The 26,452-nt window shown below is 44.3% G+C and overlaps 1 protein-coding gene across 1 annotated transcript in view; it reads left to right on the top strand.

Annotated features, from left to right (window-relative positions):
* Positions 1 to 26,452, top strand: part of SLC2A4 (solute carrier family 2 member 4) — a 49,061-nt gene that overhangs the window by 4,490 nt on the left and 18,119 nt on the right. Inside the window, exons 2-4 of the mRNA XM_082197728.1 lie at positions 17,118 to 17,237; positions 19,780 to 19,940; positions 25,868 to 25,992. Coding sequence (XP_082053854.1) covers positions 17,118 to 17,237; positions 19,780 to 19,940; positions 25,868 to 25,992 — 406 coding nt within the window. The remainder of the gene's footprint in view (positions 1 to 17,117; positions 17,238 to 19,779; positions 19,941 to 25,867; positions 25,993 to 26,452) is intronic.

Here is a 26,452-nt window from a genome sequence, read left to right as displayed (position 1 = left end):
TTCCTTTGTAAATATTTTTTATTGATCAATTTCCACCATATAATCACATACGTTATGTTTTCCCTTTCCCCCGCCCCAGGACTTCCCTCATCTCCTCTCCCTGATTTCTCTTCCCATATTTTCTCTGCATATTATAAAATTGTACATATCCTTACATGTCCATCCATCATGTTATTAACCAATAAATGTGTGTATGCTTATTCAAAACCTGCCAGGGAGTCCGGCTCGTTTTGTTGTCTTTTCGAAATAGTTTGTAAAAAGTTCCCATTATCCTTATCTCAATTATCCTTATCTCGCAATTTGTAAGTCAATTTGGCCAATTCTGCATAGTTCACCAGTTTTTCTTGCCACTGTTCTTTCATTGGGGTTTCCTCGTTCTTCCATCCTTGTTCTATCAAGACTCTTGCCGCTGTTGTCGCATACATAAATAAATTCTTTGTTTTTCTTGGCAGGTCTTGTCCCACAATCCCTAACAGAAATGCTTCTGGTTTTTTTTTACAAATGTCATTTTAAACATTTTCTTTCAATTCATTGTATATCATTTCCCAATTTTTAAAAACTTCTCTACACTCCCACCACATATGATAAAAGGTCCCTTCTTTTACATTTCCAACAAATGTTTGAGCCGGTTTTGTACACTTTTGCTATCTTTCTTTCTTTTTTAATACCTTTATTATACATCGATTAACATCAGTTGACACATATAACTTATAACTTACACTATTTAACTTTGACAATACATATAATACAAACAGGACACACTACACAACATAAACACACCTTAAACACTAACTTCTGAGTCTTCTCATTTTACCATTTAACATTTTGTTAATTTGTACACAGTTCATTTTAATTTTTTTAGCTTTCCCATTTCTTATCCAGAAAATTCTGTTATATACTCTCTTTATATTTCTAGATTCATTCTAAGATTGCCAGGAGCTTACCATTATCACAATAATTTTTAAGGTATTCTTTAAACATTATCCAATCTTTATTAACTTTCTGTACTAAATTTCCTCTTAATCTTTCTGTCATCCTTGCAAGTTGTAAATAACTGATGTTATCAGTTCTTTTCCAGTTCTTTACTATTAAAATCCTAGCCGCTGTGGTTGCGTACATAAAAAGAGGTCCAACATTTTTCTTAATTTCCATGGACATAATTCCTAACAAGAAGGCCTCAGGTTTTTTTGTGAATGAGAATTTGAATATCTTTTTAAGTTCTTTATATATGGTATCCCAAAATTCTCGCAATCAGCACCCCATATGTAGTCCCTTTTCAATAGGCTGGATTGGGGCCAGAATGGGTCACATCTGTACAGGGTAGATAAAAATCCATGATTTTTTTTTAAATAAAATTTTAAAAATCAGATTTTTAAAAATTTAAATTGGGTGTTTTTTTTTTATTTCAATTGGATTTTTAAAATAAAATGCTATTGGAGGAAAAATCATTCTAAAGATAGTTTTCTATTTAAGTGACATTATAGTCCAAAGGCTATTTATCAGGAAATAAGGATTTGTTTAAAGTTTTTTCATGTGTGCTAAAACTCAGTCTAAGGTGTTGTTTTTTAAAAAAAAAGTTTGACCACATCAGTTAACAAACATGGATACATATGCTACAATGTTATTGTTTTAGTTAAATAAATTGTTTAAATAGTTATTAAGGAATGATTATTTTTCTCCTTCTGATAAAGTACAGCAGAAAAGTTGTCCAAATATAAACAGTTACATTATCAAACCTTGCAATAATTTCATAACTACCTGTCAATGTATTTCTAATAGTAGAATCAAATCAGTAATTTCTGATATAACTGTAATAACTACTCTGAAGATTTATTATTCCGAAAATGAAAGCTTCATCTGGTTGGTAAATATTCAGATTATACCAGCAAGGATGAGTCTTTCTGTTAAATAAAAAAAAAGATTTAAATTGGGTCTTACTGACTCGTGATTTAAATTGATTTGATTTAAATCAGATCCATCCTGCAGTTGCGGCACTCTGCACGTTCTCTTGCGCAGAGCCTCGGGAGCAATTGTCCGTCATTCTGATGCGTGTGCAAAGCACAACTACCTTTTGTGACATCACGGACAGCGCATGCATGTGGCGAGCGTGACCTGGAGCTGCATTGCTAAATTCAAATTTTGTGGCCGTGCGATGGCTGGATCGCACCCGGCGATTGGCACTCTGCTACCTAGCAGGGAGATTGCAGGATTGCATTCAAGTCGCCTCTGTCATTTAGCTCATGCGCAAACAATTGCACATCGCACCAATCTTTCACCGCGCATGCGCCTCCCCTCCGTTATTCAGAGCGCACAGAAATCCTGCACTATTTAGCCGTGCCATATTGGCATCCTGGAACATTTTTGTGTGTGGCTCAGCTCCTGCTCATAAACATCACTTTTATTTATTAAATCGCAGAACGGTTTGCAGTATAAAAAGACAAAAAATGCTTAACAAAGTAACAAACTAAAGCAACACACCCAAAACGGTTTAAATGGCCATAGATTTAATTAGACCCAGGAGAAGAGGAACATTTTTGCCTGTATATTGAAGGCACCAGGCGAACCTTCCTGGGGAGAGCGTCCTGCAGATGGAGGAGCCACCACAGACAAGGCCCTGTTCTTGCGTCGCCACCCTCCAGACACGGAGGAGGCACACAAAGGAGGTCCTAAGGGGATGATCAAAGGGTCCCGGTTGGCTTATATGGGGAGAGGCGGTCCTGAGCTGTTTAAGGCTTGATAGACAGGGCCAGATTTAGGTTGGATGAGGCCCTAAGCTACAGAAGGTAATGGGGCCCTTTCTATGTCCAGCTGTCCTTTGTCAACAACAAATTGTCCCGTTTTGTGTGTGTTGAATATATGCTCAATGGTCATTGATGGACCTAATAGGTCCAGACACAACACAAAACACTGTATTGTATGTAGGTTTTATTTTATTCGTTTTTTATCTTATATTTTGGAAATGTACATCCAGGTCTCTAAAGCCATATGCACATAACAAAAATATGTATTTTGTCAAAGTAAATGTTGAACTGAAATACAATTCAGAAGAAGTGTTTTAATAGGGAAACACAACTGAGAAGAAGTATTGCACTTGGGCAAAAAAAATGAGAGGCGCAAAGGGGTGATATGATAGCCATGTTCCAATAGATAAAAGGATGTCACATAGAGGAGGGAGAAAGGTTGTTTTCTGCTGCTCCAGAGAAGCGGACACGGAGCAATGGATCCAAACTACAAGAAAGACGATTCCACCTAAACATTAGGAAGAACTTCCTGACAGTAAGAGCTGTTTGACAGTGGAATTTGCTGCCAAGGAGTGTGGTGGAGTCTCCTCCTTTGGAGGTCTTTAAGCAGAGGCTTGACAACCATATGTCAGGAGTGCTCTGATGGTGTTTCCTGCTTGGCAGGGGGTTGGACTCGATGGCCCTTGTGGTCTCTTCCAACTCTAGGATTCTATGATTCTAAGTATGTTAGTGAAATAATTATTCAGCTCTAACTTAAAATGATTTTTTAAATCTTAACAAACTTCATAATGCAAACATTGGCACTTGGCGATAACAAGAGTTTCTTTAGAAACACAATTTACAAAGACTGATAATCTAGTCTCGGGAAACTTGCTATAACCTGAAATAATAATAGGTGTAAATATATGGTGCAAACTACTAATAATTATAAACAGCAGAATGTAGGCACCCTATATATAGAAAGGAGCAAACCAGTGATATTTTAGGGAGCAGGCGAGCAGGCGGGGCCCATTACTTACATCACAGGAGCCTACACAACACAAAACACTGTTGCTGTATGTAGGTTTTGTTTCATTTCTTTTTTATCTTATATTTTGGAAATGTACATCCAGTTGTTTTTTTCCTTTTATTTTTTTTTGGGCCCCAAGAGAGTGGGGGCCTAAGCTACAGCTTGTTTAGCTTATACGGGGGACGCTCGGGTTACGAACATGATCCGTGCGGGAAGCAGGCGCGGGTTGCAATTCGGTGCTTCTGTGCATGCGCAAAGAGAGCCAGTGTGGTGTAGTGGTTAAGAGCGGTAGTCTCGTAATCTGGGGAACCGGGTTCGCTTCCCCGCTCCTCCACATGCAGCTGCTGGGTGACCTTGGGCCAGTCACACTTCTCTGAAGTCTCTCAGCCCCACTCACCTCACAGAGTGTTTGTTGTTGGGGAGGAAGGGAAAGGAGAATGTTAGCCGCTTTGAGACTCCTTCGGGTCGTGATAAAGCGGGATATCAAATCCAAACTCTTCTTCTTCTTCTTCAAAGTGCAATTTAGCGCTTCTGCACAAGCGCAAGCACAAAACCCGGAAGTAACCTCTTTCAGTACTTCTGGGTTCGGCGCAGTGCGCAACCCAAAATCGCACAACCTGAAGTAATTTCGTTGTCCCCGAAGGGGGCAATGACAATAAAGATATTCTTATTCTTATTCTTATCTATAACCCGAGGTATGACTGTATGTAAATCGGGCACTGTTGATAGATCAAAAGCAGAAACTAATCGGCAGCCAGTGTCGTCAGGCCAGGGTTGGCGTTATAATGCTCAAACCGTTTTGCTCCGGTGCAGAAATGGGCTGCTGAATTCAAAGCATAGCTGTCAACTTACAGATTTGAAAATAAGGGATCAGCAGCCAAAATACGGGATTTTCCGGGCACAGGTATGTTCAACTTCTGAGCCCTTCTGAGCCCTTCTGAGCCAAAGGCAGAAAGCCCAGCCAGCAGCCGAATGAAGCCTCATCAATAAGGGACAGCAGCGGGACATGGCGCTGGGATAAGGGACTGTCCCGCCAAATAAGGGACGCTTGGCAGCTATGGTTCAGAGGCAGCCCTACATAGAACGCATTGCAGTAATCTAACCTAAAGGTTACCAGAGCATAGACAACAGAAGTGAGGCTTCCATCAATACAGGCTTATGCCCTTATGTTTATTTTGGATTTTCCTTTTCTGGGCTAGCATCCATTTCTCAGATGAGACTCCACCAGGCTAAAGAGTCTCTGATCTGGAAGCTTTGGTCCCTAAACCTGCCCCTGTAGGGCGATGCTGAGCTTTACTCGCTGGTGAGAGACATTCGCCCACTCTGCAGATGCTCAGAGGAACCTTCTCTTAAATAAATAAAAAGTTCATTTCTTGCATTTATACCCCACCTTTTTTCTCCAAAGAGCGCAAATTGGTTTGCACGTTTCTCCTCCCGCTCCTCATTTAAACCCCACAACGACATTGCGAGGGAGTTTAGCCTGAGTAAAGTCAGTGACTGGCTGAAGGCCAGTGAATTTTGTGGTTCACGGGACTTGAACCCTGGTCCCGCCCAGGTATGTCCGTTAATTTCAATTAATGGTTCCCTCAGTGCTCCGTACAGCACAGAATTCACCATAATTAAACATGACAAGTAAATATTGGGTTGTGACTACCGGAAAATTGTAGACGCAACCACTTTCCTTCCTTCCTTCCTTCCTTCCTTCCTTCCTTCCTTCCTTCCTTTTCCTTCCTTCCTTCCTTCCTTCCTTCCTTCCTTCCTTTCTTTCTTTCTTTCTCTTTTTTTAAAAAAACAACATTAATTTTATTTCACTTAATAATACGCATGAACATACAACACAAAGCATTAGGTTCAAAAATCAAAACTATATTATTATTATTTCCCTTTAATTCTATACACAGAGACTGATATTAAATCCTCAATGAATCACCTGACATAGACAAAGATATAAATATTTAGCTTTTATAAATATAATCAAACATTTGCCACGAAAAGGTGTAAGGTAATTAAGCTTTTAGCAAATAATTCCAGATTATCCTCGCTCCCATTTTTTGCAAAGCTTTTGGTGGTTGTTGTTTTTTTAAAAAAATCATTTTATAATATATATAGAAGGGCTATAACAGATGGAAATTAAAAGCTGGAAAACCAAAACTATAAAATAGGCATGAGTACAGTCGCACGTGGGTTACGATAACAAAACCCAAGTGAAGAATATCTGGTTATAAACCAGATTAAGTTGCTGGGGCAGTGCGGTACAGTGGTTAGAGCATCTGCCTAGGACCCGGACGAGACTTGGGTTCAAATCACCCTGAAGTTCACTGGGTGACCTTGAGCCCAGTTGGCCTGACCTCCCTCTCAGGGTTAAATGAGAAAGAGCCAGAATAGAGCCCCATACAAGACTTTGAGTTCCTTGCAGAAAACGTATACCGTATTTTTCGCTCTATAACACGCACCCGACCATAACACACACATAGTTTTTAGAGGAGGAACATCCGTAGGCATGCCACCCGTAGGCATTCCCTCCATAACACACACAGACATTTCCCCTTACTTTCTAGGAGTAAAAAGAGAGTGTTATGGTGCAAAAAATATGGTAAATGCAATTATTAATGACAGCAATATAATAGAACTGACGTTTTGCTGCCTCTTTTCGAAATCACTGTGGCGTTTTTCTTCCTGCCTTAGTTTAGCTGGCAGTGCCATCCATCCCTAACTTTGCCTACTCGGAAGTAAGCCCCACTGAATCCCAAGGGAGCTTGCTCCCAGGGTAACTGGGGGGGGGGGAGGCTTACTCTGCAAGCAATGCTGAGCTTTTGCAGCGGGGATCGGAGCCGATTGCCAGCAGTCTGCAGACCCTCTCAAGTGCCCCTATTTTCCCGGGACAGTCCCGGGTCGACAGAAGAAGGGCCCGATTCAGGTCTGATGAGGCCCTAAGCTACTGAAGGTAACGGGGCCCTTTATATGTCCAGCTGTCCTTTGTCAACAACAAATTGTCCCTGTTTTTTTGTGTTGAATATATGCTCTATGGTCATTTATAGACCTAATAGGTCCATACACAGGACGCGGGTGGCGCTGGTGGTTAAACCACTGAGCCTAGGACTTGCCGATCAGAAGGTAGGTGGTTCGAATCCCTGCAATGACGGGGTGAGCTCCCGTTGCTCGGTCCCTGCTCCTGCCCACCTAGCCGTTTGAAAGCACGTCAAAGTGCAAGTAGATAAATAGGTACCACTCCGGCGGGAAGGTAAACGGCGTTTCCGTGCGCTGCTCTGGTTCGCCAGAAGCGGCTTAGTCCTGCTGGCCACATGACCCGGAAGCTGTACGCCGGCTCCCTCGGCCAATAAAGCGAGATGAGCGCCGCAACCCCAGAGTCGGCCACGACTGGACCGAATGGTCAGGGGTCCCTTTACCTTTACCTTTAGGTCCATACACAACACAAAACACTGTATGTCGGTTTTACTTTATTTTTTATATTTTGGAAATGTACATCCAGGGTTCCCCCCCCCCTTTAAATTTTTTTGGGGGCCCCAATCGAGTGGGGCCCTAAACTAGAGCTTGTTTATTTTACACGTAAATCCGGCAATGGACAGAAACCACCCCCATTTTTTATTTGATCCCGCAATGCCCCGCTTGCCCTTTCGGACGTCCCTGTTCCCGTCGGAAAAACATTGCGAGTTAAAAAAAAAAAAGCACTTTGCAAAAGCTGTTCTTCCAGGCCTGGAGGCAGGAATGAACCTCAGCTGCTGGAGACAGAGGGAAAAAAGCCATATTTGGCTGCTTCCATCCAGATCAGGCCTGTCTCCCATTACGCTGAGTAATGGCAGCAAAGGCGCATGTCTCTGCCTATTCCCCTCTGGCCCTTTAAAAAAAAATTAAATTAAATTACACTTGCCTCGCCCAACAGCCGAACAGGTGCTGGCTGCCAGGCCACCCGTTGATTGACAGGGTGCAGAGGTTGTCACGGCAGCCGCAGAGGCCCCCGCCCCCTTCCTATTTCGGGAAGGGGGCAGTGAGAAGCCTGGGTGGCTTAAAAATAAATAAATATGGATGTACCGTGCCATATTAGACGCAAAAAATCTTGTTTTGATGAATCGGAAGAGCCGGGAAAAGATCCCACTGAGCACATGGATTGACAACATGGACAGACTAGTTACATGCGAATCAAGAATTGCATATCAAGAATGGATAAATATTAATAAATCTGGAAGGAATATTTAAGCAATAAGGCATAAAAATGGTGGGAGTTAAGGGGAGGAGAGGTGGAGAAATAATATTAAAAGGGTGTAGTTATAGGGATATCCGTACTCAACTCTGAATTGTTAAATTGTATTCTTTTTTCTTTTTATTGGTTTTCCCAATATTATAAACAAACAAACACACAAGACAAACAAACATAAATCCTAGCCTTATTGAAAATTACACTTAGTAACTTTGTTAAGTGACTTCCTCGCTTCCCCTTGGTTGAATTTCATTGCATAACGGTTTCCCAAGTCACCATTCTTATAAAATTTAACTTCGACATTAACGTCCTTAAATCTTAACTTTATGAAATTAAACATATTAACATAAATAAAACCCTCAGCCAATTAAGTATCTGCAAGCTGTTTTCAGTTCATTTAACGTATTTAACTAAGTAATTGTTAAATTTAAATTGTATTCTTAGTGTTATTGTGGTTTTCGTTGTATGTGGTTTTTGTGGTTGCTGTCGCTATTAAAAAAAGAATAAATGAATTTAAAAATAAAAAAGGAGACCCAGTTTCCCAAGCTTAACTTCAGAGCCTGTCAAAGATGTTGCTGTCATATTTTTTTTTTGGGGGGGGGGAGAGAAGAGGATGGTGGGACACACAGAGAGAGACAAGGACATGGGGGGGGTCCTGCGCGTGCGAGTAACTGGACCCTCTCCCACACGGTGACATGCCCGTCACCTGCCACTCAAATGCATCGTGTGTCGTCCTCCCCCCCTCAAACAGAGGATGAAATCCTATCCTGCCTTGGAAACTTTCCCATCTCAGAGCTGGAAACTGCCAGGTGAAACCTTGGTTTCCCCAGAGACTTGGGGAAGGGATTGAATGTTGAGGAGGTGGGGAGGCAGCGAGGCCAAATGAAGAGGAGGTATTAAAAGAAGGGGGGAGATTGCGGGCCTTTCTGGGGGGGGGGCAAGGCGGGCCTCCGATAAACGGAAATTATTACCGCCGATTTCTGTTCCCGGAGGGCAGTCTCCTGAGATGGAATGGATCCTTCTCTCACACAGGTAAGAAGGGTCTAATAATAATAATAATTTGAATCCTCCTGCCCTTTGGACGTCCCTGCTGATTGACACCTGCCAGTGCCTTCGCTGGATTCTTTTTGACGCCCCCCCTGTAAACATCCTTGCTTAGACAAGCATACCCAGGCTAATAATAATAAAAATAATAAATTTTATTTATACCCCGCCCTCCCCAGCCAAGACCGGGCTCAGGGTGGCTAAAACCAGGTATAAAAACAATTGACGAAATACAACTTAAAAACAAGGTTATAGTACAACATTAAAATGCAGCCTCATTTCAGTAGAAACTTTATAGAAAGTTGGTTTTAATCTGTCTTCTTCTTCTTCTTCTCCTTATCCGTAGAACTCAGGGCCGTTCACAACCTTTTAGTATGTTTCAAAGGATCGTAAACGCCCCCCCCTTCTGTAAACCACTTGGAGCTTTTTTCCGTTTTAACAATTGGGCGGTGCCTAATTTTTAGGAAATAAATAACGAAGTGTTCTGTTTCCCCAACCTACCCATCCCGGATATTCCACCATGACCTTGAACGACCCTGCGTAACTCCATAAGGAGAGCCTGGCTGCCTGATCATGCCAAAGGCTTTTTTTGCATTCCTAGACTTGCAGAATTGTAGAGACCTCAGGGGCACCCCGGAGGTCATCCAGCCCAACCCCCGGCGACGCAGGAATATGCAGGTGTCCCTTACGGGGCTCGAACCTGCAACCTTGGGGTTATCAGCGAGAGCTAAATGGAGCCCCCATGTCCGGGCGCAGTCTACCTTTGAACCCTGGCAGCTCAGGAGGAGGGCAGTAATAATAATAATAATAATAATAATAATAATAATAATAATAATAATAATATTTTTTTATTTATATCCCGCCCTCCCCAGACGAAGCCGGGCTCAGGGCGGCTAACAACAATAAAATAATACAGCATTCTAAAATCATTTCATTATAAAATTAATTCAAATCAAATTGATGGCAACCATTGGGCTAGAGTTCTGTGAAGATTGCCAAAGGAGGGGGTCAGGCTGTGCCCTGGCCAAAGGCCTGGTGGAACAGCTCTGTCTTGCAGGCCCTGCGGAAAGATGTCAAGTCCCGCAGGGCCCTAGTCTCTTGTGGCAGAGCGTTCCACCAAGTCGGGGCCATGGCTGAAAAGGCCCCGGCTCTGGTTGAGGCCAGCCTAACCTCCCTGTGGCCTGGGACCTCCAGGATGTTTTTGTTTGAAGACCATAAGGTCCTCCGTGGGACATACCAGGAGAGGCGGTCCCGTAGGTACGAGTGTCCTAGGCCGTATAGGGCTTTAAAGGTTAAAACCAGCACCTTAAACCTGACCCTGTACTCCACCGGGAGCCAGTGCAGCTTGAAAAGCACTGGCTGAATGTGATCTTGCAGCGAAGACCCCGTAAGGAGTCTCGCCGCAGCATTCTGCACCCGCTGGAGTTTCTGGGCCAGTCTCAAGGGCAGCCCCACGTAGAGCGAGTTACAATAATCCAGTCTGGAGGTGGCCGTCGCGTGGATCACAGTGGCGAGGTCAGGGCGAGAGAGGTAAGGAGCCAACTGCTTAGTTTGGCGGAGATGGAAAAATGCCGCCTTTGTTATAGCTGCAATCTGCGCCTCCATGGAAAGGGAGCTGTCGAAGATGACACCCAAACTCTTAACGGACGGTGCTGGCACTAACTGCGCCCCCGCAAGAGATGGGAGAAAATGACAGAGGGTGTTTTCTCCACATCTGGGCTGGCGCAGTCAGACGCCAGGTGGGCCTTTTGTTCAGAACCACCGGGGCTCTGTTTTCTGCCTTTAATGTTCATTTATTATCTTTGCACCGGCCGCCGAAATGGGGCATTGTGAGCAAAAAGACCGCGTGCCTGAGCTTCCTTCTCCTTTGAAGCTCTCAAAAAAGAGTTTTGATCTCACAATGGACCTGGCGGCGCTTATTTATAGACTTCTCAGAAGGCAGGCAGGCTTAGATCGGTCCGCCGAAGAGGGGAAGTGACACGCCATCCTTTAAACGTGGTCGCATTTTCATGCACGTACACACCGCAGCGTCCTTTGACAACCGGGCGCCCACCCAGTGCCTTGCGCTACAACTCCCAAGACGCCCGGAGAGCGCCACGTTGGAGAACGGCGCGTTGGAGGCGGCCTCCCCCCAGGCCGGTCATGAACTAGGGAGGCAAAAAATTAAGGGGGTCTCCTCTACATTTCCCCCAAAGCCGGGATAAAAGCAGGGTGGGCAGGCATTGAATTAGATGTGCATATGTTATATTACAATTTCTTCCTTTTAATATATATATATCCATTTAAAATAAATACATGGATGAGAAAACAGGCGTACATACAAATAAACAAACATACAATCAAAGAAATAACAGAAAAATCAAACAAACCGCCGCACTATAAGATACAAGAAAGTTATATTCCACTTTTTGCATTCAAACAAACATTAAAAAGGAATAAGTAAAAAGGAAACATCAAACATTATAAAGGCAGTTGGAGTCTCTGCCAGACTTCATCTTGTATCCCCCAGCGGTTAATCGCTCCCTTGTGCCACATCCTTTGTCGCAGCCTCTCCGACAAACGCAGGGAACTCTGCGCGTGCTCAGAGGCCCTTTGTTCGCGGGAGCGAATTGTCGCTCAGCAAAATTTAATTTGCTGCTTGGTTGCCAGAAGGAGCCCCTTAAAGTTTTGCTGGAAATGGCTTGAGATTTGTTGCCAGTTAACCCTTGCTGTCCCTCCTCCTCCTCCCTTTTTTGGGGCTCAAGAAGCCCTTTCTGTGTTTACATTTCTGAAGCTTCCTGGCTCTAGCAGCATCCCCTAATATGGTCCTCTCTTGTGCGGATGTCTGTCAGGACAGGACGCCCTCCCCTGGGTGCCTGGGGGGGGGGTGGGAGGTCCGTTCCAGATTGCCGGAAAACAAATGCACTAATAAACACACACACACACAACACTAACCTTAGCCACACTGCTGTCTCTCTCTTCTCCAGCAGAGCACAAACCCTAGGGGCCTCCAGAAAGCCATCCTTAAAGCCTGCCTTTCCTCCTCCAGCTCAAAAAAAGAGAGAAAACCCACAATTTCCCCCCTCGAAAGGGGCTCCCAGCACCCCTGCTCTACTCTGACCCACAAGCAAGCAGCGTTTGCCTTAAAACTCAAGCGGCAGGCAGAAATCCAACAGGTGAAGCGCCCCCAAAAAGCTCCACGTGTTGGATTCCCCCCTCAAAAGGAGCCCCCAGCCCCTCTCCACTCTGACCCACAAGCAAGCAGCGTTTGCCTTAAAACTCAAGCGGCAGGCAGGAATCCAACAGGTGAAGCGCCCCCACAAAGCTCCACGTGTTGGATTTCTGCCTGCCTGCTCAGGGGAAGAAACAGGAGGAGCCAGCAGCGTTTGCCTTAAAACTCAAGTAAGTGGCAGGCAGAAACCCAACCGGTGAAGCGCCCCAACAAAGCCCCACGTGTTGGATTTCTGCCTGCCAGCTCGGGGGGGGGGGGAACCGTGCCAGGAAATTAAAACTTTGCAATGGAGCTTTGCTTCGCCCCATAGGCCGCACAGCCTGCAGGGTTCCCCCCCCCCTTCACCTCCTTCCTCGCCTGTCTGGCTGCCCCTCCCTGCCTCCCAGTGCTATGGAAACGGGCCTCGCCCCAAATACCAGACCCAGAGGAAGAGGGAGGGGACAGGCCTCCAGCGACTGCGGCAGCAAGCAGGAGGCGTGAGTCACTTGGAGGGCAGCCTGGGAGCCGGCTCAGGATGGTTCTTCGGAGGAAGGTATGTGTGGCATCCCCTTTGCAGCCCCCTTCCTAGCCCCACATGCTCCTTCCAGCCCCCTCCACCCCATGTCGCCACCCCAAACCAGTCGCCAGAAGAAGCCGCCAGAGCGGAGAGCGGCTCTCGAACTCGGATCCCGCTGGCGGGCTCCCCAGAAAAGGCATCTATCTGGTTGGCCCCACAGAGGGCATTGATGCCGCCTGGCGATCTTTGCATGGGGCTGTGGCGGCGTTGGCAGGGATCCTCGGTTTACGAGGGGCAGGGCGGGCATGGGCATGTGGAAGGCATTCCCCCGGAAGCCGAAAACTCAGATGTTTTCGGAGGGCCGTTAAAGGATGGCACCACCGCATTTTCAGTGTGGCAGAGCGCAAGATATCCTTTGCCAGGGAGCTGGCGGCAGAACTCTTGAACGCGAGGAAATGGGCACAGATGAGAAACCCACAAGGGGCACCAGAGCAGAGGCCAGCCCTATAGCTCTGGACAGGCGTTGCTCACTCCTCGCACGCCTAAATAGCCTCGGCGTGAGTGTTGTGCAAAGGTGGCAGCCTGGCACGTTTTTGCGCCACTGCCCCGGGGCGAAATAACGTTCGGCCTTGAGGCTGTGCGCCGTGGTGCGCCATTCTGGGGCTACGTGCGGTACGTGGGGTTATGGGAAGCCCTCATCTGCCAGTGCATCGCTGAAGAGCTCTGTGTCACAACACGCCTTGCTATCTGCCGACAGGCGGGCCGTCGATGGCGCAATATGTGGGAGACAAAATGCCCCCCAGGTACGGGGTCCTGTTCTCAGATGCCCGGGGGACCCTCTCCTCACTAAAACCCAGCGAAAGAGGAACATGGCCATTGTGGCTGTTCACCATTGATCCTCCAGCATTGACCTATGAGATCGGGCACATCCCACATTTATAAGACCATATTAGCGTAGCTGCGCCTGAACTTTGGAACTCCCCGCCTCTTGACGACAGGCCTTCAACTTCACTTTTTCTGGTGCCTGCTAAAAAAACACACCCCAGAATCTGCCTTTCCATTTATTGTTAGTTTAATTTTCGGATTGTCTTCAACGGATGTTGTTGATCAATTTGCTGCATTTTCCTTTCGGAAAGAATGTAAATAAATAAATTGGCCGGATCGGTTTTTCCAAGGCCATTGAAACCGGGGGCCATCGCTTGCACGAGAGCAAATTCTGTGGTTGAACCGTGTGGCGGCTGTGGGACAATTTCCTTTGTTGTGAGGTCCTACGGCTTTCCTCCTGCAAAAGTTTTTCCACTTTGGGGCAAGGCCGAAAACAGTTGGGGGTGTGTGTTTGTGTGCAAGCTCCCAATTTCCTGTACCCACCCACCCCTCCGCAAATGTGATCTTTTGGGACTGAGTTTGCCGCTGTTGGTGGTGAGGGGAGACAATGATAGTGGATAATATAATCACTATTCTCAAATATTGACATTACTCCTGCCAACCCGAGCGCAGTCCACGCCGGGCAAGGCTGGCCTCGCCCTAGTTCCTGGGAACTGGGAAGAGATGGCAATTTGCAACATCTTTGGTTTCCAAAGCTCATTTCCTTTTGGTGCCACACGCTGGAGGGGGCAGGCGCCATTGGCGTTACAGGAAATATGGAATTATTTGTTTTCGCCAAGGCCAATAATAAGTAGGTTAAAACCAGAAGCAGACTAATGCAGCAGTTTATGGGGTACCACTGATTCTCCCCTCTCTCTCAAGTTCCCAACAATATCTCTCTTCTGAAGACTTCTTATAAAAATCAATGATGCCTGCGTTTGGGAACGGGAAAATGAGTTGGTTTGGTGTCTCAGGTTGAAAATTCAAACGGGACACATCTGCCCTGCAGCGCACATTTTGAATAACATCATGATTGCTATTATTCCTTACATAATCATTACAGTGGTACCTTGGGTTACATACACTTCAGGTTACAGACTCAGCTAACCCAGAAATAGTGCTTCAGGTTAAGAACTTTGCTTCAGGATAAGAACAGAAATTGTGCTCCGGTGGCGCAGCGGCAGCAGGAGACCCCATTAGCTAAAGTGGTGCTTCAGGTTAAGACAGTTTCAGGTTAAGAACGGACCTCCGGAACGAATTAAGTACTTAACCTGAGGTACCACTGTACCGTATTTTCCGCTCTACAAGACGCACCTGACCATAAGACACACCTAGTTTTTAGAGGAGGAAAACAAAACAAAAAATATTGTGAATCAAATGTTGTTGAAGAGGCTTTGCAAGAGTTCTGGCTTCTGGGATAGCTGTGCAGCCTGCATTCACTCCATAAGACGCACACACATTTCCCCTTACTTTTTAGGAGGGAAAAAGTGCGTCTTATAGAGCAAAAAATACGGTATATGGAAGGTAAAAGTAAAGGGACCCCTGACCATTAGGTCCAGTCGTGACCGACGCTGGGGTTGCGGCGTTCATCTCGCTTTACTGGCCGAGGGAGCCGGCGTCCAGCTTCCGGGTCATGTGGCCAGCAGGACTAAGCCGCTTCTGGCGAACCAGAGCAGCGCACGGAAACGCCGTTTACCTTCCCGCCGGAGCAGTACCTATTTATCTACTTGCACTTTGAGCTGCTTTGGAACTGCTAGGTTGGCAGGAGCAGGGACCGAGCAACGGGAGCTCACCCCGTCATTGCGGGGATTCGAACCGCCGACCTTCTGATCGGCAAGTCCTAGGCTCTGTAGTCTAACCCACAGCGCCACCCGCATCCCTCAATCATTATACGTACGTCCACTGAATTCAAGATGTTTTGTTATGCCTTTTACGTTTTACGGGGTAGCCCAGTCAGATGGGCGGGGTACAATATTATTATTATTATTATTATTATTATTATTATTATTATTATTGCCTCCAATACACATGTGTCTCAAGGCAATCTGCAAAATGCAATGAGAACAGTTTGAAAGCAACACTGAAAATAACATCCGATAAGTTTCGAGGCGTGTGGACTAGGCTAAGCTGGGAAAGCTTATCACTCGAATATAGTGAGAATTTAAGAACATAAAAGAAAGGGCTTCCTCCCTAGGCGTGGAGTTCCATAGATTAACTATGTGTTGCATTAAAAAGTGCTTTCTTTTCTGTGCCCTCAATCTCCCAATATTCAGCATCACTGGATTTCTAGTGTTATGAGAGGAAAACTTTTCTCTATCCATTTCCACACACCCCATCGCATAATTTTATAATTTTCTGTAGGGAAATATTTTATAATTTTATAATTTTCTGTCATGTCGCCTCTCACTCACCTGGCATTTGAAACCCTTTCCCCTCGATCATTTTGGTTCTCCTTTCCCCGAACCTTTTCCAACTTTGCATTATTGGTTTCCGAGGTTTCTGGTCGAACTAGTCCTGAGAAGAAGAAAAAGGCAGGTTTTTTTGCTCCATTTTTCTCTCGGTTTGAAGGTGACCTCTCACCTTCAGGCCCAGAGAGAGAGAGAGAAAGGTGAGGAGGAAGTTGTAAAAAAACACTGCAACCTGAGAGGTATCTGTCTGTAAACAACAAAGAGATGGAGGCAGAAATCGTCATAAAGATACAGTACCTTGGTTCTCAAACTTGATCCGTTCCGGAAGTCCGTTCCAAAACCAAAGCGTTCCAAAACTAAGGCGTGCTTTCCCATAGAAAGTAACGCAAAAGGGATTAATCCGTTCCAGACTTTTAAAAACAACCCCTAAAACAGCCATCTAGCATGAATTTTACCCTCTAACGAGACCATGGATCCATAAAATGAAAGCAATAATCAATGTGTTGTACAGGGACGCGGGTGGCGCTGTGGGTAAAACCTCAGCGCCTAGGACTTGCGGATCGTATGGTCGGTGGTTCGAATCCCCGCGACGGGGTGAGCTCCCGTTGCCCGGTCCCACCTTCTGATTGGCAAGTCCTAGGCTCTGTGGTTTAACCCACAGCGCCAGTAGTAGCCCATAAATCAAGACCATAAAGGGTGGAAACATCAGATATTCACCCGAGCCAGCTATCCATGCTGGTCCTACATGTCTCAGCAAAAAAGCCCAGGGAAAATTTATATACCAAATCCCATATAAGGGCTCGTCAGAGTGAGTCTAAGCGGAAGGCCAGGCGGAACAGCTCCGTCTTGCAGGCCCTGCGGAAAGATGTCAAGTCCTGCAGGGCCCTAGTCTCTTGGGACAGAGCTTTCCACCAAGTCGGGGCCAGTGCTGAAAAGGCCCTGTCCCTAGTTGAGACCAATCTAACCACCTTGCAACCTGGGACCCCCAAAATGTTGTTATTTGTGGACCTCTCCGTGGGGCGTACCAGGAGAGCCGGTCCTGTAGGTACGTGGGTCCTAGGAATCCAGCTGCGAGCTGAGAAAAGGGATCCATCACTCACTCTTTTTTTCCTCCTTGTTTTCTCCCAGGAAGGAGAGGAAGATTCGGGGAGCGGAATAACCTTCACCTTAATCTTGTCTGTCTTCACGGCCGTGTTGGGGTCTCTGCAGTTTGGATACAACATCGGAGTCATCAATGCGCCGCAAGAGGTTTGTTGGGGGGGGGTGTTCCCCTGGAAGGAGAGAGGGTCAGACCCCCAAGGCTGTCTGGGGAGAAAAGAGAGGGGTGGTCCCAGTCATCTGGAGGGCAGCAAGTTGGGGAAGGCTGAGAGAATGGTAGATAATTCTGTTTCTTAAGTATATTATTGGGTATGAAAGGACGGGAAATTACAGAGTGAATCAATACTGTGCTGTTATTATCATTAATTTCATATATATATATATATATATATATATATTTGCTTTCGTAGATTTTCACGGGTACAGGAATGCAGGTTTTGGTGTCTTCGGGTGTCTTCCCGTGTAAGAGTCGGGGTGTCTGGGCGACGTTTCGACGAGGTCTCACTCGTCATCTTCAGGCTGGTGCTTTCGGCTTCTTGTTACAGTAACAAGAAGCCGAAAGCACCAGCCTGAAGATGACGAGTGAGACCTCGTTGAAACGTCGCCCAGACACCCCGACTCTTACACGGGAAGACACCCGAAGACACCAAAACCTGCATATATATATATATATACACACACACACACACACACACACACACACCTACAGACAGACAGACAGACACACACACACACACACACACACACATATATACACACACACACACATACATACACATTTTTATTAATGTTTTTAACATATCAGTTCCAACAGTCATACAACATACCTTCTCATCTTATACAATATTTTGGACTTCCGTCAACACCTCTGATGATTTTCCGTTCTTTATCACTTATTCCGCATGTCTTACTTTCTGTATTACATATAATTACCCTTAACTAATAGTTCTCTTCATGGTCTATATTTCAAATAATCCACCTTACAAAACTTCTTGCAGACCCACTAGCGTAATCTGTTCATCGCAGTTACTTTTCAAATAGTTCATAGATTCACTCCAGTCTTCTAAGAATCTCTGATCCCGCCTGTTTCGAATCCTTCCTGTTAATTTATCTAATTCTGTGTATTATTATTAATTTCTAGGCACTGTACAAACATATTTTTAAAAATCAAAGCAGCCGCATTTTGTGTTACAGTGGAACCTTGGTTTTCGAACATCTCGGCAGCCGAAAGATTCGGAAACCGAACGCTGAAAATCCGGAAGTAACTGCTCCAGTTTTCGAATGATTTTCAGAAGCCGAACGTGCTACAGGGCTTCCGTTTTGAGTTTCCCTATTGTACTGAGGCTTCCGTTTTCAATTTTCGGACGTTTCGGAAGTCAAACGGTCTTCCAAAACGGATTACTTTCAAAAACCGAGACTCCACTGTGTAAGAATTTGCATTAAACATTCTTCCAAATTTTTTTTTAAATACCTGTTTCGGACTGCTGTTTATCGACAATTTTAATTTGTGATTTTTGTAAGCGACTTAGGTTGTTGGGGGTTTTTTGTACAATCGAGCGGTACATGGATTTTCTTAAATGAAAAATGAAATGATTTTTCGTAAATGAAATGACAAAACAATTCGGAACAGAAGGCAATGCTTCCTACAGAGTCTGACCAGTAGTCCGCCAAACCCAGTATTGTCCACACCAGCCCCTCTCAACCAGTTATTGTTGGACTACAACTCCTATCATCCACTGGGCCTGCTAGCTAGGGATGATGGGAGTTGTAGTCTAGCAACACCTAGGGAAAGGCGGCGTTCCCAACCCTAAATCCCAAGGATCTAAACCCGAGATGTTCTTCATGGCAAACAGCCGCTCTGTCCACGAACTATTATAGTAATCTAAAGAATTCACTGCGGATTATTGATAGGGTTTGGTTTGCTCTGATAAACTTAATAAATAGAAAGCCGGGCCCTGCCTTCGTACTCGCAATTTAAGATACACAATAGAAAAGAGTTAAAGGTTGAGAGAGGAGAATCAGCAATGTTGGCCGCCTGTGTGTGGTTGTGCGCTTGTGGCTCCCGCAACACAAATCAGGGTATTTTAAACACACTTTAATAAATAAATTGTGAAACTATTATTATAATAATAACTTATATACAGTACTGGCCAAGCGAACACGTTTAATTAGAGAAAAACCATCACTGACATTTGTGAAGGACTGGAAATTTTTCTCTTTTTGCATGAAAGAGAAAACGAACTTGTAATATTGGGGTGTGAAGAGATCGAAAAAAATCCTGGTTTATAGAGGATAGAATGGTTGAAGGAATAAAGATTCAGGACAGAGAGCTGGAAGTCATTTTCCTCTCTTCTATCTTTCTGTAGTTTTTTCCTTCCTTTCCATTTTTTCTCCCTTTCTCTTTAGGAACCTCCTTATACAAAAACACTATAAGTTAATAAGTTGAATATTATTTATTTAACTTATTTATTATTAATAATAAGTTATTTATTTATCATTCATAGATGTACAAAAATGCCGACCCATTACAGAGTAGTAGTAATAATAATAATAATAATAATAATAATAATAATAATAATAATAATAATAAAGTAAGCTTCTATTCTGCCCTCCATCCGAAGACCGCAGATTGGTTTACGATGTAAGAGGGGCTTTTCGTTACTCACCCCGTTTTTATTCCTGCTTTCCTCAGATAATCGAACAGAACTACAATGCCACCTGGCTACACCGAAATGGGGAGCACATCGACCCCAACACCCTCAAAACGCTCTGGTCCCTGTCGGTCGCCATTTTTTCCATTGGCGGGATGATCTCTGCCTTCATGGTGGGCGTTGTCTCGGAATGGCTCGGCAGGTAAGACCGCTCCGTGCGAAGCCGCAACAAAGCACCGTATTTTTCGCTCCCTAGGACGCACTTTTTTCTTCCTAAAAAGTAAGGGGAAATGTCTGTGCGTCTTATGGAGCGAATGGGTGGGTCCCTGGAGCCGAATTGCCCAGGGGCAAAAAGCAGCTCATTTTTTGAAAGAGGGAAGGGGGTGTTGAAACAAAGCCGCTGATCGTTTGCTGATCGGGGGGAGAGATAAGGGATGCTAGAGGTAAAGGAGACTGCCTGGGAGGGGGAGGTAAAGACAGCCAACTTGCAAAGGGGGGAAACAGGAAGACCAAAGCAATAAGGAGAGAAATTAGAAGGAAAGGAGGAGCAAAAAACTGCTCCAGCTAAGGAAAAGACACTAAGGCAAACAAGAGGGAAGGGAGTGTCGAAAGGAAGCAGCTGATCAGCAAGCGATCGGGAAGAGAGATAAGGGATGCTAGCAATATAGGAGGCTGCCTGGGAGGGAGGAGGTAAAAGCCCGTGGATCCTCAGGATTTTTGCATTGAGCCACCCCAAATTCACCATCAGATCACATAGCATGTCCATGGCTACAGCCTGCACCAAAAGAATCATGCACCCACTGTTGCCTGAGGCCGCAATGGTGCAAAAATGTGGTTACAAAGCACGGATCCACATGGATTCTCAGTATTTTTGCACTGGGTCACCATTTTGCACTTTAATTCACCATCAGATCACATGTCTGTGGCCACAGCATGAACCACAAAAATCATACATCCATTGTTTCGTTCAGAATATTTTTTTTTCTTGTTTTCCTCCTCTAAAAACTAGGTGCGTCTAATGGAGCGAAAAGTACGGTACCTGTAGAAGGTTCCTCTGAACATGTGCAGAGCACCCATCCCTGGGCAAACTACAACCAGGATGGATTTGATTTAAATCAAATTAATAATAATAATAATAATAATAATAATAATAATAAATATAAATTTTAATTTATACCCCACCCTTCCCGGTTCAGAAAACCGGGCTCAGGGCAGCTAACAACAAATTTAATTGATGCAACAAAAAATCAGCTTAAAATACAGTATAAAATGTGAATAACAATAAATTCCGAATTCAAAAATCAGTTTAGGGGGGAAATCATCGAATAAACATTAGATGATCACCAGGGCTGGCTGGCTAAATTAGTCCTATTTGGGCCAGCGAGGAGACCAGGGGAGAATTAGCTGTGGGATCCCAGAGTGGGCAATCTTCATAAAAAGGGGAAGGTGAATAAAAGATCATGCTAAGTTCAAATTGAAAGCCAGGCGGAATAGCTGTCTTTAAATCACAATTTAACTCACTAGTCAGTAAGACTTGATGTAAATCACTAATTGGTAAGACTTGGTTTAAATTATTTTTTTTAACAGAAAGACTCATTTTTGTTGGTATAATCTTAATATTTACCAACCAGATGAAGGTTTCATTTTCGGAATAATAAATTTTCAGAGTAGTTTTTACAGTTGTATCAAAAATTGCTGATGTGGTTATATACTGTACTATTAGAAATACATAGACAGATAATTATGAAATTATTGTGAGGTTTAATAAGCGAACTGTTTATATTTGGACAACTTTTCTGCTGTGCATTATTGGAAGGAGAAAAATAATCATTCCCTTAATAACAATTAAAACAATTTATTTAACTAAAGCAATAACATTGTAGCATACGTATCCATGTTTGTTAACTGATGTGGTTAAACTTTTTTTAATTAAAAAAAACCACACACCTTAGACTTAGTTTTAGCACACATGGAAAAATAAAATAACGTTATCGCATATAACGTTATAGCATATAAATAAAATAATGTTATAGCATATGTATCCATGTTTGTTAACTGATGTGGTTAAACGATTTTTAAAAAAACAACTTAGACTAAGTTTTAGTACACATGAGAAACTGAAAACAAATCTTTATTTCCTGATGAATAGCCTTTGGACTATAATGTAACTTAAATAGAAAACTACCTTTAGAAAGTTTTTTCCTCCAAAAGCTTTTTATTTTAAAAAATCCAATTTAAATTTTTAAAAAATCGTGTGTGTTTTTTTTAAAAAAACACATTGGTTTTTGTCCACCCTGACTACAACCAATCACTCCAAATTTATCGAGGATTGGGCAGATTGCCAATATTTGGCAGTGTTTGTGAGCATGTAATAACCGTATGAGGGGACATGACTGGCGCTGTGGGTTAAACCACAGAGCCTAGGACTAGCCGATCAGAAGGTCGGCGGTTCGAATCCCCATGACGGGGTGAGCTCCCGTTGCTCGGTCCCTGCTCCTGCCAACCTAGCAGTTCGAAAGCACGTCAAAGTGGTCGGCGGGAAGGTAAACGGCGTTTCTGTGCGCTGCTCTGGTTCGCCAGAAGCGGCTTAGTCCTGCTGGCCACATGACCCGGAAGCTGTACGCCGGCTCCCTCGGCCAATAAAGTGAGATGAGCGCCGCAACCCCAGAGTCGTCCGCGACTGGACCTAATGGTCAGAGGTCCCTTTACCCTTTACCTTTAATAACCGTATGACCGGCAGTAATTCAACAGGTGAAGCTTTGTCACTGCTTGCCTATTTTGGAAGAGACGGCACCTGTTGAGTTGCCGTCTGCTATAGAGCAACACAGGAGCCAGCCCAGAAATAAGAACAAAGTAGACTTAATAGCTATTTGCAAGGTCACCTTACCCATAAAAGCATGCTTGTCCACTTTGTTCTGCAGAAACGGCACTCTTACAGGTGACACATAATATTTGTTCTGTTCTTGGAAGAAATCAGGTATTTTAGCGTAGCAGCGCTTAGACTTTGGAACTCCCTGCTACTTGATGACAGGCAAACACCTTTGCTGTACCCTTCTTGGCACCTGCTTAAAACCTTTTCACTTAGGTAAACCTTTCCAGAAATATGTACCGTATTTTTTGCTCTATAAGACTCACTTTTTCCCTCCTAAAAGGTAAGGGGAAATGTGTGTGCGTCTTATGGAGCGAATGCAGGCTGCGCAGCTATCCCAGAAGCCAGAACAGCAAGAGGGATTGCTGCTTTCACTGCGCAGCGATCCCTCTTGCTGTTCTGGCTTCTGAGATTCAGAATATTTTTTTTCTTGTTTTCCTCCTCCAAAAACTAGGTGCGTCTTATGGTCTGGTGCGTCTTATGGAGCGAAAAATACGGTGCACTGATGTGTTTTGATCTCTCTTTTGTCTGCCGTTGATCCTTTTAATCTTGTAAGTGTTTTAAACTGTTTTTAAATCCCTGTGGAACGCCATAAACAACCATCTGACTTTTAGAAGACATCTGAAGGCAGCCCTGTTTAGGGAAGCTTTTAATGTTTAACAGACTACTGTATTTTAATACTTTGTTGGAAGCTGCCCAGAGTGGCTGGGGAAACCTAGCCAGATATGCGGAGTATAAATAAATTATTATTATTATTATTATTATTATTATTATTATTATTAGCCACAGATAGCCCTCTCCACCGCCGTGAATTTGCCAAGTCCTCACCATCATCTTAATTGATCGTTTCAATATTTCTTGTAAACCTGCTTCAATGTTTCAGGACATAAATTTTGCCAGAAAGTAACCAGCTAAGAAGTCTTCTCAGAAAATGGGATTTATATACCGCTGGATGTTCCAAAAACCTCTAAGCGGTTGACAATAAATACGAAAACTCTATTTCTTTATTATATCGATAGCCTTAATACTTCTCGTAACCTGCTTCGAGGTTTCACGACAACCAAGTAAATCTCGTTAGTCAACACATAAATAGGAATTATTATCAGAAAACGGCATTTGTACTCCGGTTGGCCTCTATAAATATAAAAGTTAGAAATAAAAGCGGTGGAAACCGTTTAAACGATAAATTAAAACCAACAGTAGGCTGAAGAGAGATTAAAACAGATCATCGTTGACGTGTCCAGATTGGCTTGCCTGAACAAAAAATGCTTTCAGCGAGCGGTTAAGACCTGTATAAACGTAACTTTGATTTTACGCTCCTTCAGGTTGTGCCCTCAGAGGCAATTTGCAAGCTGCAACTTGGAGCTGGGATTTTAATCCCTCGTTTCTTGCGGCGAACGCATAATCGTTTCTTCTTCTACAGCAGAGGAGCCTTGCCTGCGGTGCGTGGGCCGGATCCAGCCCTACACGCTGTGGCAAAAAGACTTGCCAGCCTTTGCTCTTTATCTCACTATCTGAACGTTAGGGAGGGATGTCTAAAGGGCAAGATTATCTCCTGGCACTGATAATCTGAAGATAAAATATTGCTTGAGCAGCTCTTTAGAGATCCTCTCTAGACAGCGGCCTGAGGATGGGGAGGGGGGCAGCGCAGTGCAGAATTAACCTGTGGAACTACCCGCCACAGGAGACAGCGATGGCCAACAACTTGAATGGCTTTAAAAGAGGATTGGGCCAATTCATGGAAGGGGAGAGGGCTCTCGATATCTGCTAGGCAATATGGCTATACTCCAACTCAATGGTGTAACGCTGGAAAATGTCAATCACTTCTCCTTCCTGGGCAGTTATCTTTCCACAAGGGCCGACATTGATGCCAAAATCCAGCATCACCTGAGCTCTTTGAGTGCAATTTTCTCCCGATTGAAGTGCAGAGCGTTTGAGGACCGAGACATTCGCAGGGAAACCAAAATGCTTGTTTACAAAGCTATTGCACTGCCAATTTTACAGTGTGAAATATGGACCATTTATAAATGCAATCTCCAACTCCTCGAAAGATTCCATCAACGGCGTCTCCGAAATTTTTACACATCGCTTGGGAAGACAGGCGAACTAATATCAGTGAACTGGAAGAAGCAAAGATCACCAGTTTCGAAGCAATGATTCTTCAATATCAGCTTCACTGGACTGGTCATGTTCAGATGTCTGATTATCGTCTTCCAAAGCAACTGCTCTATTCCAAACTTAAAAATGGAAAGCATAATGCTGGTGGTCAACAAAAGAGGTTTAAAGACTGTCTCAAGGCAAATCTTAAAAAATGTAATATAAACACCGATAACTGGGAAACACCGGCCTGCGAGCGCTCCAGTTGGAGAACAGCCTTTACCAAAGGTATCATGGACTTTGAAGACATTCGAACTCAGGACGCAAGGGAGAAACGTGGTAAGACGAAGGTACGCTTGGCAAATCCACACCGTGATCAACTCCCATCAGGAAACCAATGTCCCCACTGTGGAAGGATGTGTGGATCCAGAATTGGCCTCCACAGTCACTTACGGACTCATTGTTAAAACCATGTTTATGGAAGACAATCTTACTCGGCTACGAGAGATCGCCAAAGAAGATGCCTCTGACAGTGGCGACAGAAGATAGCCGTTGTGGCCTCTGTGAATTTGCCCAATTCTCTTTTAAAGCCACCCAGGTTGGTAGCCGTTTCTGCCTCCTGTGGCAAGGAGTTCCGCAGGTTAACGCCGTGCTCTGTGAAGAAAGACTTTCTTTTATCTGAATCTTCCACAGCTTTGTTGAATGTCCTCAAGTTCTGGTGCTTTGCGAAGGAGGAGGAAAACGCTCTCTCTACGCCACGCATAGTTTTATAAACGTCTGATCTCGTTGCCTCTTCCTCGCCTTTCCTCTAAACTAAAAAAATAATAATTCTTCAACGCTGCAACCTTTCTTCATAGCAGAGTCGCTCCATCCCCTTGACCAATCTCTAAGGGGATTTGAGTCGTAAGTCGGTGCAGTGCTTAGTGTGTCAGGCTAGGTTCTGCGGGACCCGGGTTCGAATTCTGACTCAGCCGCAAAAGTTCACTGGGTGGCCTTGAGATTCAGTCGCTGGCTCTCAGCCTAATCTGACTCGCAAGGTTGTCGCGAGATGAGGTGTGGGGGATATGATTGTAATAAATAAATGAAACGCTGTATTAAATTCTTCGAAACGAAACTAGCCGAACAACAACAACAGACACTTTCGTTTCCTCTGCGGTTTTTAGGAAGAGGGCGATGATTGTGAACAATGGCTTGGCTTTCCTCGGCGGCGGATTCATGGGGCTGGCCAAACTCGGCAAATCCTACGAGATGATGATCATCGGACGGTTCCTGATTGGGGCTTTCTCAGGTAAGGAAGCGGGTTGGGATAGATGACCTTTGGGGGGTCCCGTCTAACAATTCTATGAAAGGACACACGGGTTTTGAACAAGTGATGCTAGTGGGAATAGAGAAGAAAACCTGGATATATTTTTGCCAGTGGGGCCAGGCAAAAATGTTTCTCTGTAACCTGTCCTTTGGCTGGTTATTCGTTTAATTGTGTTTGTGGAAGGGGAGTTATTGGTTTGCTTTTGTTTCATTACATATTTTGCGTTCCCACCTTGTGTTTTTATGCGGCCAATCGCCCTGCGACCTTCGGATCTTCTACATCTCAGGTCTCGATTAAAATTGCTGCGCTGGGTTATACAGGAAGACTCATTCTTGCTGGTCTAGTCTCAATATTTACAACCAGATGAAGGTTTCGTTTTTGGAATAATACATTTTCAGAGCAGTTTTATCAAAAACCACTGGTGTGGTTATATACTATTAGA

The sequence above is a fragment of the Podarcis vaucheri genome, assembly GCF_965113315.1.
Source record: "Podarcis vaucheri genome assembly, chromosome: 13".
Taxonomy (NCBI): Eukaryota; Metazoa; Chordata; class Lepidosauria; order Squamata; family Lacertidae; genus Podarcis; species Podarcis vaucheri.
This window is presented reverse-complemented; position numbering and strand designations above follow the sequence as displayed.